Source organism: Echinops telfairi, unplaced genomic scaffold (genome assembly GCF_000313985.2).
Source record: "Echinops telfairi isolate 266 unplaced genomic scaffold, ASM31398v2 ScPeMD7_3;HRSCAF=10, whole genome shotgun sequence".
NCBI lineage: Eukaryota > Metazoa > Chordata > Mammalia > Afrosoricida > Tenrecidae > Echinops > Echinops telfairi.
In genome coordinates this window covers 61,032,352-61,048,675 of record NW_022103899.1, presented here as the reverse complement: position 1 = coordinate 61,048,675, position 16,324 = coordinate 61,032,352, and the positions used below count along the sequence as shown (strand labels likewise).

General features: G+C 56.8%; 1 protein-coding gene across 5 annotated transcripts in view; it reads right to left on the bottom strand.

The window, feature by feature from the left end:
* The window catches only part of AGAP1 (ArfGAP with GTPase domain, ankyrin repeat and PH domain 1), a 416,730-nt gene that overhangs the window by 156,629 nt on the left and 243,777 nt on the right, over positions 1-16,324 (bottom strand). For all 5 annotated transcript variants that reach the window (XM_045295022.1, XM_045295029.1, XM_045295039.1 and 2 more), the window contains one exon: positions 458-626. In XM_045295022.1, the coding sequence (XP_045150957.1) occupies positions 458-626 (169 nt within the window). The remainder of the gene's footprint in view (positions 1-457; positions 627-16,324) is intronic.

Genomic DNA, 16,324 nt, shown 5'->3' with positions numbered 1-16,324 from the left:
CAGTGGGAAGAGTTGGCAATATGGACATAAGGCTGCAGCCTCTGTGTGTCAATGCACAAGATACTTAAAAATTAACGCCTACAAAATGCATGATCAACGCTGACATCCTACGCCGCTGGGGGGTGGCAGGTGGGGGCTGAGCAGGGGCTGGCCCAGTTTACTGGAGGTCCGTGTCCAGAAGTCCCTCAGAATCAACCCAGGACTTGTCCCAGGCTTGTCCACGTACCTACCTGGCTCAAGTATAACCGTTCTCCCCACCAAGAATCAACCCTGGGAGTGTCTGGTCGCCTGGTGAGGGCCACGTGGTGCTGAGCACCGGGGGCAGGTTGGCAGGGGGGTGGCCCGAGGTGCCTCCGGCTCCATGGACACCCCAGAGCCTGCACCCAGCCGCTGTGCTCAGGCCAGCACTGCCGGGCACTGGGAGCCAGGCCCCTGGGCTGCGCGGCCCAGCGCTCACCTGAGTTGGGCGAGATGTGCAGGCTGCTGACGTCCTTGGCCAGGCCGTTGGTCTTCGGGCTAGAGATGGGCGTGCAGGCTGAGGTGGCTCGAGGGGGCCGCTTCCCGGGGACCTTCACGGTGGTCCTCAGCAGGTCAACCTCCTTCCCGTGGGCGTTCTGCATGTAATCCTGCAGGAAAGGAGGACACTGGAGTGAGCGGGGAGGAAGACTACGGTCCCTTGGCTGTCCCGTGAGGGGCGCACCAGGCTTAGCCTGCCCTGAAACCCCGAAAGGGACCCCGGTGGTCAGCGGGCTGAGTATGGGGAAGGTAGTTCAAATCCACCAGCCACTCCAAGGGAGGAAGACGAGGCTATCTGCTTCCATCAGGGTTGACAGCTGAGGAACCCCCACGAGAACTGCTATGAGTTGGGAGGGACTCGGTGGCAGTGGGTGGGGTTTGCTCTCTTTAGTAGCATCAGGCTACCCGGGCCGGACTACAGGTTCAGTAAAATCCCAGGGGGCAAGACATGACTGTCTCAGAACCCCTCTCGTCTCTGTCTGGGACCAGGAGCCCGAGGGGTGCCGGTGGCAGATGCCCTCGGTCAACAGTCTGCATTTTCCACGGCACCTCAGAAGAAAGACCCGGCAATGGCTACTGAGAATCCAGTCGGAAAATCCCAAGGCGCACAGCTGTTCCCTGGCACAGGAGGCACGGCTGAGGGCCGCGGGGTGGGGCGACAGGGTGGGGGTGGGGGGTCATGAATGAGAGACTCCAGGTGAGAAGGCGTGAACCCGGAGAGACTGGGCCAGGTGTGGCCGGAGCGTGGTGAGTGCAAGGAGCCTTCAGCAAGCGATTTGAAAGCTACGTGAGCAGCCAGGCCAGGAGACGGGGGTCAGTTCAGTCGTTTCAAAGTGAAGGCAAATCTCTCTCTTTTTCTTACCTTAAAACAAAACAGAGGCTCTTACTAGACTCGCAGCGAACCCTGGTGCTGCAGTGGTTATGAGTGGGCCTGCGATCGGAAACGTCAGCTGTTCGAAACCACCAGGTGCTCCCAGGATAGAGACAGGACTCTCCTGCAAATAGCGAGTCTCCGAAGTTCATGGGCAGGTCTGCCTTGTCCTTACAAGGTCCGCGCTGAGTGGGCGTGGACTCGCTGCACTGATTTTCTTGGTTCACTAGACCCGCGAGAGCCCTGGGAGCATAGTGGGTTACACACTAAGCTGCTCACTGCAAGGTCAGCAGCTCGAAACCAGCAGCCACTCTACAGGAGAAAGACGAGGGTTTCTGTTCCTTTATATCAGTGGCTCTCAACCATCTTGATGCGCGACCCTTTCAGACAACTCCTCATGTGGTGGAGACCCCCAGCCATAACACTATTTTCGTTGTTACTTCATCACTGTCATTTTGCTACAGCCATGAATAGGGTAACCCCGGTGAAAGGGTCGTTTGACGCCCCGCCCCCAAAGGGGTCCCGACCCACAGGTTGAGAACCCCTGCTTTAACTAGCCACAGGCTCAGCAAACTACAGGGGCAGTTCTACCCTCTCCTACAGAGTCGCTATGAGTCAGAATCAACTCAATGGCAGTAGGTTAAACTGTATCAAACATACACCATCGATATAATGGATACAACTAGCATATTCGTTATGGGAAAAGGTAAAAATAAAAAGGAGAAAACCCGGTGAGGAAGCTGACCCCACAGTGCCGAGAGAACGGGCACTGTCTGTGGGCCGGATGCCCATGCCCACAGGAAAGGGAGGTTACGACAGATGCTGTCCGGTAGGAATTGAGGAAGCATTTGTTGAAACACCAGAAGCCACCTGAAGGGTGGCCAGTGCAGCACTGAAAAGCCACGGCGCCCGCAGGCGAGTGTGTGGGGCCGTGTCCCGGGAGAAAGCGCACTGCTAGAAACTGGAGGGTGGCGGAGGCACTGATCTGCGCCTATGCCTCCCAGGCCACTGTCCACAGTTAACAGTAGGGAGCTACAGGGAGGTCAAAGGAGCCCCCGTGGTGCAGTGGTTACACACTGGGCTGCGATCCTCGAGCTAAGCTGCTCAAAACCACCAGCTGCCCCTGAGAAGAAACAAGAGGCTTTCTGCTCCGGTCACAAGCTATAGTCTCAGAAACCCACAGGTTTGCAGTGAGGCGGCATCGACTCCACACAAGTTTGGCTTTTCGGTTTGAGAGGGAGGTCAGGAGCCCTGGTGGCGAGGTGCGCTATGCACAGAGCGCTCCTGGCCACGAGGTCAGTGGTTTGAAGCCACCACGCGCTCTGCGGGAGAAAAGACCTGGAGACCTGCCCTGTGAAGACGAAGCCCCCAGACCAAACTGTGGCCGTGGAGTTATTCTGACTCAAGTGGACCCCACAGAAATCTGCCCCCGGAGTTTCCAAGCTGGACCGTCCCTCTGGAAGCCCACGGCCACATCTTTCTCCTGGGAAGTGGCCGGTGGGTTCCACACCCCTCTCGAAGGTTACAGGCCCCTTCCGTGAACCTCGCAGCCTTGGAGAGTCTAGGTGGCTCCTGCCCTGACAGAACGATGGTGGTACAGGAATGGGGATCGAACAGGGGCCCCAGGATGTAAAAGGGTTCCACGTTGTCTCAAAAGGAGGAGGCAGGGGACGCATGCTGCTGTGGAGTCCTGTGTTGGGACCCTCCGAATGCAGTGGTCCCAGGGTGTCCAGGCCAGGACCACGATGAAAACAGCGCATCAAAGGGTGGGGTGGGGTGTGTTTGGAGGGTGGTCTCTGGTTAGCGAGGAGCCGATGGTCAAGTTCGCTGCTGCCGTTATGTCTTCAATGATGGCTGTTCTCGTGTCTGTAATGTCCTCCCACGGAGACCCGCCCCAAAGATGCCAACCTGGCTCTCCAATCAGAACGGATGCTTGTAAATCAGGGCTCCCTGCTGGCAGCCGAGCTTCCTCGCAGAAATACCAACTTGCTGTAACTTTCTTCTTTAATGCCTGGGTCTTAACAAATTAAAATACAATAACAGGAGTGTAATTGAGCATTTATTGCTTATGAGCTCTGAAATGAGGCTAATCAGAGAGTGACGAGGCTCAGCGAGGGCCCTGTTAATAGGCACGTTCCCCAGACAAGAATTGTGATATTTTATTTAAAATTATGATCAGAGTGTATGGGGTGGCCCGCTCTTAGGGTCTAGCTGTGACAAGCCAGTACATTTATCCTCGGCTCAGCATGGGCCGTGGAGGGGCCGGGTAGGCGCCTGTGTGCTTTTTGCGCGCATCCTCCTGTAGTTTTGTGCGGGTTCCAGGCAGAAACTTTGGCCCCAGTTCTCAGAGCTAGAGTCTAGGCGCGACAATAGGATTCCGATGTCAAGTCAGGGAAGGGAAGATTCCCTTCAACAACAAAGCAGGATGCTTACAAGGTGCATCCCCCAGCCAGGCAAAGCCTATCCTGGTGGCCTGCCGAAACCTCCACTTGCTCCCAGGAGAAGCGCTCGACCTGGAGCCTCTCTTTAAAAGCACTCTTGCTTTCAACAGGCCCCAGCTCGGTGTTGGATGCTCGAGGAATTAAAGCAACAAGCGCAGAACAACGCCCACCGCCGCCAAGTGGGACAAACAGCTTGAAGCATCTGTCTGGGGTCCTGGCCATGGGCTTGAAGGCGGAGAGCGGGATTTTGATATGCAAATGTGACCTAGACCAGCCTTGCTGCCAGAAAATGCTGATCTGAGATAAAAGGGAAAGAAAGGGGGGTGGTGGTGGTGGTGAGGGGGGGGAAAATAGACCCTTTAACAAGGCATGAGGGTAATTCGATGCCAAGTACTTTTAAACAGCACTTAACAAGTCCCCGGGGCCCACTCAAGAACCTGGCCCCTCCAGAGGTGTGGGCTAGGAGCCCTCAACAGCTTGAAAAAGTAGTAATTGCGGCCCTATTTGCATTTCTCCCGCACTTGTCCGGGCTCCAATGGCTCTTCCACGCGCAGTCTTGTGAGCGCGGGGACCGTTGGCGGCGGTGGCAGGCTGTCCCCGGCCACCCCGAGCTGGCACCTTTGCCTGTCCCTTGTTTTTACATTTCGCTCCTAATTATGTTGCATCTATTGCCGTACACTTAATTAGCTGCATTAATGTGATTTCTTTTCACATAGTCAAGCAATTAAGAGCTATGATTGAGTTTCATTCAATTAGCCTCAACAAACATGCTAATTGATGTCCCAGATGCAAATGAGGAGCAAAGAGAGGAACCTGCTAGAGATTGGAGCTGAGTGGGAGACCCTGGCTTTCAGCTTGCTGACAGCAGCACCGGCCTTCTGCTGCGGGTGGGATGGGGCATGGCTGGAGGAGGAGGGGGGAGAACCGTTAGGTCCCTGGCACACCTGATCCGAGAACGAACTGATTCCTGGTTCAGGTGCAATGCTATCCTAAAATCACACAGTCACATGCCACTTCCAAGACTCCTCCAGGAAGCCGTTGGCTCCAACCCACTGATCAAAAAAATGGCAGCCAGCTGCCTGCCCCTGGCCACAACCAGGGCTATGTTACCTCTAGGGCCGAGAAGAGATTCCTCTCCCCAACACCCTGGGTCTCTGGGGCTGCTATCTTTATGGAAGCAGACTGGCTCATCCTTTCCCAGCTCAGCAGCAGGTTGGTTTGAACTGCCTTTTGGTGCGCAGTCCAATGGTTAGCCTGCCGTGTGCCACCAGGGCTCCTGGACTTGCATTGATGGAATATACAAGTGTGCCCACTCGGGCAAAAATGGAGCGGTGTGCCCCTTTTGTCCATCTGTCCTGCGAGTATGGACGGACTCCATCTCTGTCAGCTTCTGGGTCTCAGGTGCCCGAGGGGAAGCCGAGAAGATGGCAAACCAAGAAAGTCCCTCCAAAATTCTTCTTGGCGAATCCATTCTCCCTGGAGCTCCCTGGCGGCTTCCTTGGGAAGGTCTGCTGGTGTGTTCACACAGGCCCAAGGAGCAGATATCAGGGTCCGAGCGCTCCGTGGCGATGCGTGTACCTGGCGGGCTTCTCCGGGTCAGCCCACCCCCAACCTGCGCGGAGGATGAGACACTGAAAACGGGACCCTCCTCAAGTTCTCGTCTGAAGTACAGCTTTTCTCTGCATCTATGGGGTTACGCGAGGGCATGGGGCAGGCCTCAGTGTGGGTTGCACCCCAACACGTAGAAGACAGAGACCCTCACAACTTGGTCAGTGCCCTGCAACACTGCACACGGAGACGTAATGGAAGCCGGCACGGATTTCAACTTACTCAGACCCACCGTCAACACTCGTGGGGCCTCTTACTGCCTTCAAGCTGGCTCCAGCTCAGCAGCCCTGCAGGACAGGGGAGAACGGCCCCTGTGGGGGTCAGAGACCGAAACTCTCTCACGGAGTAGAGAGCCTCATCTTTCTTGCTCGGAGCGGGAGTGAGCAGCCCAGCAAGGAGCCCAGTCAGCGCACCTGTGTCCTCATAGCAGCAGCAGCTAAGACATCAAAGGATGGGCTCCCCGGCCAGATCTGCTGCGCATGGCACATGGGTGAAAGGGCCAAGAGGCCACTTTGAGGACTAGGGATTTTAGTCACTAGCATTTTTAATCACCTCCTGTGCAGGTGAAAGTTGGACACTGAATAAGCAAGACCGAAGGGGACTCGATGCATTTGGATTGGGGTGCTGGAGAAGAAGATGCCAAGTCCCACAGGCTGCCAGAGAACAAACACATCTGTCTTAGAAGACATGCAACCGGAGGGTTTGTCTCACGTTCTTTGGACATGCTGTCAGGAGAGACCGGTCCCGGGAGAAGGACATCGTGCTGGGTAAAGTAGAGGGGCAGCGACAAAGAGGAAAGACCCTCATGGAGATGGATCGACACAGTGGCTGCAACCATGGGCTCAAATGTCAGAACTAAGGTGAGGATGGCGCAGCGTGGGGGGCCGTGGGGCTGCTAGGAGTCGGGACTGACTCGATGGCGCCTGGCGGCCCTCCCGCGGGGCATCCAGAAACAGCCAATGGCTCTGAGAGAAGCATTCTGCACGCACGGAGCAGGCAGCATGCTGGAAGTGGACCCACACAAAGATGCTGGAGATGCCTTCCGGGTCCACCTTCTTGTGAAGGAAAGAAAGCCTCACCCTTCTTGGGTGCACTGACTAGCCTTCAGTGGTGCCCAGCAGAGCATCACTGCTTTTTTGTTTTGTTTTTTAAAAAGCCTCACTTCCGTGGCTCAAAAATACAAGTTGCAAAGAGGAGTCACAGTTGCCAAGTCTCTCTGAGGATCAACTTCAAAGGAGACGGCGGGGAGCATGAATGAAGACAGCTGTCACACTGTGAGAGATCAGGCCCAGCTTCGGGCCCCAGGTTCATGAACAAGCGACCGTGGTCTCACGCGCAGCTACTGGTACAGAGAATGCAGCAACACCTGGAAATCCAGTGACAAACTGCCTAAAACTATGGACCATCACCCGCCACTTCCCCTGCCTCGCACAGTCCTAGCTGCAGTGGCCTGGGAGGGGACACCGTCAGAGACACAGGGCCAAGCAGGTCCCTGTGGCTCCCTCGGCTGCCAACACAGCTTCAGCAACAGGGCATTAATGGGGAAAGTGCCAGCGAATTTGGTCTGCGCGTGGCACGTGCCCGAGTCTGGCTCAGGATGTAACCAGCACCCGCCCTGACAGCTTGCCATACGTGGTGGCGAGCATGCTACCTTGAAGCTGGAAGCCGTGCCACTGGTGCTAGCAAAGACCAGCAGGGTCATTCGTGGGGGGAAGTTTGGCTGAGCTTCTGGAGAAAAGGGGTGGCTCTCTGCCTGACAACCAGCGAACGATGCAAGCCCCACGGATCCTGGCAGAACACAGCCTGACAGAAGTGGGGTGGGTGGTGAACCCTGGTTTGGAAGGTGCTCAAAAAACCACGGGAGGGACGCGAGTGGCGTAGTGGGTTAAAGTGGCTTACGCACTGTAGTGCGAACCGTGAGGCTGGCAGTCCAAATCCACCGCCGCTTCTCGGAGAAAAGAGGAGGCTGACAGCCCCTCCACCCCCGTCCTGCAGGGCCCCTCTGAGTTGAAATCGAGTCCATGGCTGCAGGTGTTAGGGTGGCAGCACACGATGGATGCCAGCACGCCAGCACCTGCACGGCTGTGTCCTTGGGGACACGGGTGGCCGTGCCTGGAAGCCCACACTGATGGGCACCTAGGATGACAGCTGTGTGGCACACGGGGCAGACAGACGGGGGACAGATGCACTCTGGGGACATAGGTGGCAGGGCGCTTCCCACTTGGCAATGGCCTAGCTTGGTCGCCGCTACGCTGCCCAGGCCACTGTGGGCTAACGTCCGACGGGAGCCCCAGGGGACAGGTTATTGCCACATCGATCACACAGCACTGTGAGTGATGAGGACACCTGGCAGGCAGTCCCTCCGCCTCGCGTCTCTCTTGATGGACCTCCGATCCTGCGGGCGACGCTGTAAGGAAGACGGCCCTTTTTCTGTCTGAATGGACGAAGACACCTGCTGCAAGCCAAATGTGCTGCCCGGCCCGGGTGGACAGGAGATGGCTGGGTGTCCTCTGAACACTCCCCATGAAGGCCCGCAGCAGGGTGCCTGTGTTAACTCTTTTCCCCCAGCATCTGCTCTTGCCGATGCTCTGGCTCACGGTGCCCCCCACCCACAGATGTTGTTGGTTCCAAGACCCACTCTGTCACAGCAGATCGCCAGGGCTTTCTTCCCAGGCCCCTCTGCCCTCCAGTCTTTCTTTCGGTCAGCAGGCAAAGTGCTTACCTGGGTGCCCACTCAGGGACTATACAAAAATCAAAAACCCCAGCTCACTGCCATCGGCTCGATTCCAACACACAATGACCCTTCGGGACAGGGTAGAGCTGCCCCAGTGAGTTTCTAAAACTGTAACTCTTAACAGGAGTAGAAAGCCTTGTCTTTCTCCCAAGGAGCAGCTGGTGGGTTCGAAACGCTGACCTTGCGGTTGGCACCCGCACGTGTAAACACTATGCCACTAGGGCTCCTTGATCCCTGGATGTGGATCCTGCACCTGTTTCACTGATACCACATGGGGTCTGCTGACCCCAGGAGCCATCGGGGGACTGCGAACCTGAGATTCATTCAGTGTGGCATCCACCAGCCTGGGGTCCTCCTGCTTCATCCCCCTGCTTCCTGTTCATCAGCCCCTGCAGCTACAGGAGTCAAGAGAAGCCCCCAGCTGACATCTGATCCACGGACTGGAGCCAGACTGGCCTTACCCACTTGTACAACTGTGCGAGCCCTTTCTTGATGTCCCTTTCAAGACAGACAGACGCACACATAAACACACACACACACACACATCACTGGTTTAGCTGCTCCAGAGAACCTAGCCTGTTACATCGGGTGGTTTTAGGCTTTGGCCTCAACTCTTTGGCTATCAAACCAACCAACCAGACTCAATGCCACCGAGGGGATGCCAGCTCACATCAGGGTAGAACTGACACTAAGAGTTTCCGAGACTGTAACTCTTTACGGAAGTAGAAAGCCTCATCTTTCTGCCTCAGAGCAAACTGCTGGTTTTGAACTGCTGACCTTGTGGTTAGCAGCCCAGCATGTAACTTACTCCTTTCATAATGAAATGCCACGTAAAATCACTGGGTCAGAGGTCAGAGCTCAGACACCGGTGACCCACCCAAGTGTCCACCAGCTTGGAGAACTATCAGGGTCTCTGTAAGCTTCCTACTCGGCGAGGAAAGAGCCCGAGTTGGTTAAGTCACTCGGCTTGCTTGGCAAAAGTCAGCAGTTCAAATCCACCAGCAGCTCCCTTGCTGATGAGGCCAAGTGCCTCCATGCAGATGGCAGCTTTAGGAACCCCAGAGAGGCAACCCTGCTCTGCCCCGTTGATTGCGAGCCGGATGTGACTCACGGCCAAGAGGTGGGCTCTTCTCCCCTATTTCCTGTGGTGACGTTGAGAATAAACAGCACCAGCTGCCACACACACAGCTTGGTCCTTGAAGCACCCTCCCCGCGCCAGGCCTTTCCTCCAACTACATGACTGTGCTGCAGGCAGGACAGGCTAACACCTGACCATCACGGAAGTTTAGAACTCCACCGGGGCTGAGCGGGGTCATGAGTCCCCGAGTATGACTTCCTCCTTGGTGCATTTATGGACATTACTCTGAACCTCCCAAGCCCAACACCCGCCATTGTCACCTGAAAACCAGGCCACTCACTCCTGACTCCACAGTCCCCATGAACCACGCTCTGTCTGGGTGAGAGGGTGGGGGGTGGGGGGCGGTGTTCATAGCTCCTTTCTCTGGTTGTGGTGGGGGGCAGTGGTGTTTAATCACTCCCGGGACCCCAGTTAAACCCTGGATTGCTCTCCGAAAGGTCAGTGGTTCGAAGCCACACAGTACTCTGTGGGAGGCAGATCCGGTGGTCATCTGCGCCCATCAATATCCCAGCCCTGAAAACCCTCTCCACACCCCCTGCCTGGGGCGGTGTCCCAGGAGTTGTGACTGACCAGCACACACAAAATCAGGGGTGCTGGCCACCATGTTCCAGGGCCTGTCGCTAAACAGCATACCAGCCCCGACCCCACGCTGGTTCTCATGTGTCCCCCGACGGTGCGGAAACACTGGGTCCCCGTGTGTGAGCGTGTGTGTATGGGTATATGTGTATCTGTGTGTGTGTGAGAGTGTCTGTGTCTGTGTGTGTGTGTGTGTGTGTGTCTGTGGGTTTCTGGAGGTGAAGGCGGTGTGCTCATCTGAGGGAACCACCCACAAGCTAAACCACAGGCAAAGCGATTTTTCAGTTTGCTCTTCAGGGCCCCACATCAGCCTCGGCCTGTGACGACACTGGCTACCTTCCCTCTCCCGCCTCCTTTTTCTTTGGGGAAGGGGGGGCCCCCCACCAAACAGGGTCGTCAGACATTTTTATTGCAAACCGCCGTCTGGAAAAGATGCAAAACCAAATTGCTAAGATGCAAAGCGAGGGGAGGGATGGTGGGGAGGAGGGGTGCAAGGGGCAGGGTGGGGGAGGGGAGCAAACATCCCCCCTTCCCTTTGCTTATTGAGTTCAAAGGCAGAACTGGCGGGCGCCCTGCAGCAAGTGTGCAGCTACACTAATTTTAAAGCCATAAAACGGTACCCAGTGCCCCGCGGGGCAGCCGCTGTCGCAGCCACCAGAGTGGCACCTAAATAAGACACGGTTCATTTGCCGCCCAGCTTAGCCTAATGTCATCGGCGGCGGCAGTGGTGGCGGCGGGCCTCGTCCGGGCAGCAAAACAGCCACGCGGTGCTCCCAGCCACCCAGGGGCCGCCGCTAGATGGCTGTTGATTAGAAAGATTTTTCAGTTTTGACAAGCGCTTAATGAACATAAATCGCACCTTGATTGGCTGCCACTTGGGGCTGTGAGGCACACCTGGGAAGCCGCCCTCCTTGGCCTCTGCCGCCCACGTTCCCGGCCCCTTGCGCCGAGCGGGCAATCGGGCTATGAGCCGTGCAGGGGAGTATTTATAAAATAGCATAATGACATGCAATTTCTCCGAGGACGGCGGAAAATGTTTCCTGGGGACCCCCCACCTCCACACTCTCCCACAGAGCATCCACTGCCGCTTCTGGGGGCCGCTGGGGAAGGGGGGGGGAAGGGAGGGAGAGGGAGATGGGGCAGGATGGATTTAGTCTTCAAGAATCCCCAGGCACAACTGCAATTGTGGCTCGGTGCCGACCCGTAGCCATCCTGCAGGCAACCTAACAAAACCCTGCCCGGTCGGTCCTGCGCCAGCCCCCCAACCATTCTCACAGCCACTGTGTCCGTCCAACTCGTCCAGGGCCTTCCTCATGTTTGCTGCCCCTGCACTAGATGGACCAGGATGTCCCTTCTCCAGGGACTGGTCTCTCCTGACCACACATCCGAAGCTCGTGCATGGCCACACATCCGAAGCTCGTGCATGGGACAGTCTCGCCGTCCCTGCCTCCAGCGAGCGCTCTGGCCGCACCTCCTCCAGGACAGGTTTGTAGGTTCTCCTGGGAGCCCATCCAAAGTACTTTCAACATTTTCCTCAAAAGACCCCACGGTGAAAGGTGACAAAGCAACCCCACTCCCTGCCGGGCAAACGAGATGACCAGGGCCGGTCTGGAGCACCATGCTGTGTGTGCTGATAGGACGAAGGCTCACAGACCCAATGGAAGCTTCACGATCCACACCCACAGGCCACACGTGCAGGTGGCCATGGAGACCGAGCTCCTGGTTCAAGGTGGCAGCTATGTGTGTGGTCCACTAGGAAGAGTTCTGGCCCCAAGGGGCCACGATTAGCATAGGGACTAATTGTGCATTCAAACATTCATTCATTCAACAAGGCAATGTCCCTTCCGGCGGCATAACCGGCCTGCTGAATGGCCACCGTCTCCGGGGAGAAGCCGCCGGGAAACAGCCCGGAGGAGAGACCACAAGTGCAGACCCTCGAATGGGCCCTGCATCCTGCAGGAGACACTCATGTGCGAGTGAAGCTCAAAGGGGACCAGAAGGAGTGCGGCTTAGCACACCCTGGGGGCAATTCTACTCTGTCCACTTGCTGTTGGCACAACGGCCCGTCCATCCACACAACGGATGCTTAATGTGGGGACCCACAGCTGCACCATCGTCTCCCTCCTTCTCCTTGAGGGCCTTTCCCTCCACTTGGCCGCGCACGATGTCCTTCTCCAGGGACTGAGCCCTCCTGACACGTCCAAAGCACGTGAGACGAAGTCTCGCCAGCTCTGCTTCCAGGGAGCATTCTGGCCGACCCTCTTCCAAGACAGGGCTTTGCTGTTCTTGGAGGTGTCTGTGGTACTTTCAATATCCCTCCCAGCTCCATCCCTCAAGGCCCGGTGCCCCGTTGACTTCCTCATTGCGAGGCCAGCTTTCACAGGCACAGGGGACGAAGGATGGAAGTAGCACCGTGAGGGTCAGGCACACCTCGGGCCTCGAAGCGACCACGCTGCCCATCAGCACGTTAACAAGGTCTGTGCAGCAGCGATGTCCAGTGGGACACGTCCTCTGATTTCCTGTCTGCCGCTGCTCTGGTGAGTGGCAACACGGGCGACTCGACAATTTTAGCCTGGCCAGTTGTGAAGATCTGGATTTTCCTTACACTCTGGCCAATTAAACAGCCTGCTGCCACTGAGTGCGCGCCAACTCACAGTGACTTAGAGGACAGGGTAGAGCTGCCCCCGCGAGTTTCTGAAACGGTAGCTCTTTACGGGAGTAGAAAGCCTTTTCTTTCTCCCTCGGAGTGGCTGGTGGAGTCGAACCGCTGACCTTGCAGTTAGCAGCCAAGCATGCAACCCGCTCTTCTACCGGGGCTCCTCGTTCTATCCCACAGCGCTTATTAACAGAGAGATGTACAGAGAGGAGGCGGGAAAGAACATTCCCATGAGAGACTTCCAGATGCGACATCCAAAGACCACCAATGGGAGGACGAGGGGGACCACCTGGAGGTGGGGAAGGTGACAGGGGAGTCTCTGGAAGAGCAGACGCAGGGCCTGGTGGGTCACGGGGGAGGGGTGTGACCTTCATCCTCTGGAGAGGGCAACCCTCTCCACCACTGAGGGGTGTTTACTAAACCAACCCAAACCAACCTCCCTGAGTCGATGTCGACTCAGAGCGACCCTCTAGGGCAGGGCCAGACTGCCCCTGTGAGGTCTCGAGACCGTGAGTCTTGATGGGCGTAGAGAACCCGTCTTGCTCCCCGTGAGGTCTGCAGCCCAGGGAGTAGCCAGTGCGAGGAAAGAGAAGCTTGGTGATGACGGAGGGATCCGTGGTGGGGTGCGCTAAGCACAGGGCTCCTGACTGCAAGGTGGGAGGTTCAACCCCCAGCCGCGCTGAGGGAGAAAGGTGGGGCTATGTGCTCCCACAAAGATGGGCAGTTGTAGAATTCCCGGAGAGCCCATCTCCCCTGCCCTCCAGCACCACGATGGGTGGGAATGGACAGCTCGGTTGTGGCGGGTGGGTCTGGTAATTATGAAAGTGATGAACGAGGCCGAGCTAGCCAGAATGGAGGCCGCGAGTTCGGGTGCTGGCAAAGTCGGGAACATCCCTCAGAGCGAATCTGCCTGGGAAGACGGACCACAGGACGCTCCGTGGAAGCAGAGAGGGATGGGCACGGTGGCTGCAATCGTCCTGCTGTGCCCGGGTCGCTGGGAGCCACAACCAACTCGATGCCACCTGACGCGTTCTCTGTCAGTGTTGGGACTGTTCTGAACCCCTTGACCAAAAGGCCGGTGGTTCGAGCACAGCCCAGGTCCGTGGGGCAAAAACGCGGAGCCATCTGCTTCTGTCGGGGTGACAGCCCGGGAAGCCTCGGGGGCAGCTCTTCTCTGTGCGGTCAGGTCACCGTGAGCTGGATCCAACCGAAGCCAGTGGGCGTTTGCTTCCCATTCCCAGGATCTGTCGAGGAGGAGCCACGGTGGCGTAGCCGTTACTTGTTGGGCTGAGATCCGCGTGGTAGGCAGTTCAAAACCACCAGCAGCACACGGAGCTTTCTACTCCCGTCACGGTGACAGGGGGTTGCTAGGAGTCGGCACTGACTCGATGGCAGGGAGTTCTGGAGACCGTCGGTCGGCAGGTCTTACTCCGGTGGCTTGCGTGCCACTGTGAGGCTGCATCACACTAGGCAACTGGTAGTCCCAACACTGGCAGGTCACCCACGGTGGGCAGGTTTCCTCCGAGCTTCCAGACTAAGGTCTGGTGGTTTCTTCTGACAAGACAATGGAAACTGCATGGATCCCAAGCCAAGAGGACGCAGGGTGCAGCAGTGCAGGACAGGGCAGCAAGCCTTTTCGCTGGGCCCCAGGGCCCTGAGTCCGAGCTGACAGGACGGCCTCTCACACCAGCAGCAACCTTGGCTTCCTCCTCTCGTCACCTTCCTGTTACATGGAGGGGTACCTGCTCCGTCCTCGGCTGCCCCCAGTCCTTCCTGGGGAAGAGACGGAGCGCAGAGCACTGTTTGAAGGAGACCCTATCGAGGCCTCACAGTGACCATGCTCCCACTGGTGGCCAGAAGAGCCACCCCAACAGCAGCGCGGTCAGGTGACACCGTGGCATCTACAGACACGAGGGCTCGGTTCTCCCTCCCAGAAGGCCTGCCATACCGCCAAGGGCTCATCACTTTAGCCCCGGAACAGCAGACGCAGCTGGGGTCCTGTGTGTCTCCCCAGAACCCTGAGCTTTGGATGGACGCTGTTTATGGACATCCTGACCGTGGGCCCAGCTTCCAGCGAGGGGAGACCAGGCCCCCCGACGTTGAAAGACACTCAGCGGCACTCAGCGGCATTCAGCTTCAGCAGGTCTTAGGGAGGGAGGAACACACACCCCACACACACACATACCCACGTCTCATGATGGTGCACGCAGGGGTACACACAGAGGGGACTCCCCCACGGTGAGGAGGGCTGTTCTGAAGGAGCCCCCTCCCTTGTAGAGAAGTTGGCACCCACAACCATATTCACTGTGTCCGTTTCCCACAACCAGAACAAGGGGGTCACCTGCACAGCATCGCTCTGTTTGCCGAAATCCACCCGAGACCCGTTTTATTACGGCGCACCTGAGTACTCAAAAGGGCCTTCATAGCACAGGCTATGCATTGAGCAAGGTCAGCGGTGGCTGCTCCACGGGAGAAAGGTAAGGCTTTCTACGCCAATAAAGAGTTAGGGTCTTGGAAACACACAGGGAATGCTTTACCCTGCCCTATAGGTTCGCTACGTGCTGACATGACTGGAAGGCAGTGAGCTTACTACGCCAAGTGACACTTCTTTCTAATCCTTGAAAGGGGTGCCATGCAGTCGGCCTGCCCAGTGCAACCCACCTGCTTTGACCTCATATGGACACCCTCCGTGGGTGCGACTGTGGATCCAGGGGAAATGGGATCCTTGGTCACTTCGGTCTCCCCTGCCCTCATCACGACGCTGCTATGGGACCAGGGGCTGGGCTGCTGGTTTCCGCTACCCTGAGATGCAATCCACAGGGAGGCTGGGCGCTTGCACCTTCACCGCTAGGCGGCCCGAGTTCTTTGCTTCGGCAGTCGAGGTTGTGCCCATCATCTACAGTCTTCCTCCCACCTTGATGCCACGGCCTTCTTCACCCAGTCCCACTTCTTGGGTTCTCTGCTCAGCAGACAGACCACATAAGGTGAAAGGGAGCCACCTGGACACACCCCCTCCTTACCTGATAAGCTTAAAGCCCGCAGTATCACCTTGTTCTGTTTGAATAACTGCTTCTTCATCCACAGACAGGTTTTGCATGAGCACAACAAAGTGTCCAGGAATTCTCATTCGCATCGATGTTATGCATAACTTGCTAGGAGCCACACAGCCAAATGCTTTTGCATAGTCAGTGAGACACAGGGGAACATCTTTCTGGTCTGCTCTGCCTCCAGCCAAGATACATCTGCCATCCGCGTCAACACCTCTTTATTTCAGGTACCTTTCTGAACCTGGATGTCTACACGGATGGTGGTACAAACCTCCCCTGGTGCTATACTACTGCACCTGGCTTTGCATGGTTCTCAGCAACATCTAACCTGCATGTGCTATGCATGGTGGTGTTCGATCGTTTCCACATTCTGCTGGGTCAGCTTTCTTTGAACCGGGCACAGATGGATCGTTCTCATAGGGTTGGGTGGCTGGCTTTCACATTCCTTGGCACAGACAAGCAAGAGTTTCCAGCTCTGGGCTTCTTTGCTGCAGTCTCTCAACTGCTATTCCTCCGATTCCCGGAGCCTTGTTTTTGGTAACGCCTTCAGTGCAGCTCAGACTTCTTCCTCCAGGCCCATCTGTTTCCATCACACACTAGCCCGTGAAATGGATGAACACCGACTAGTTCTTCTTGGTACAGGGCCTCTGTGCATTCCTTCTATCTTCCTTTGCCTTCTGCACGGTTCAGTATTTTGCCCAATGTGGCCACTTGAGGTCTGGCTTTCTCTCTTCGGT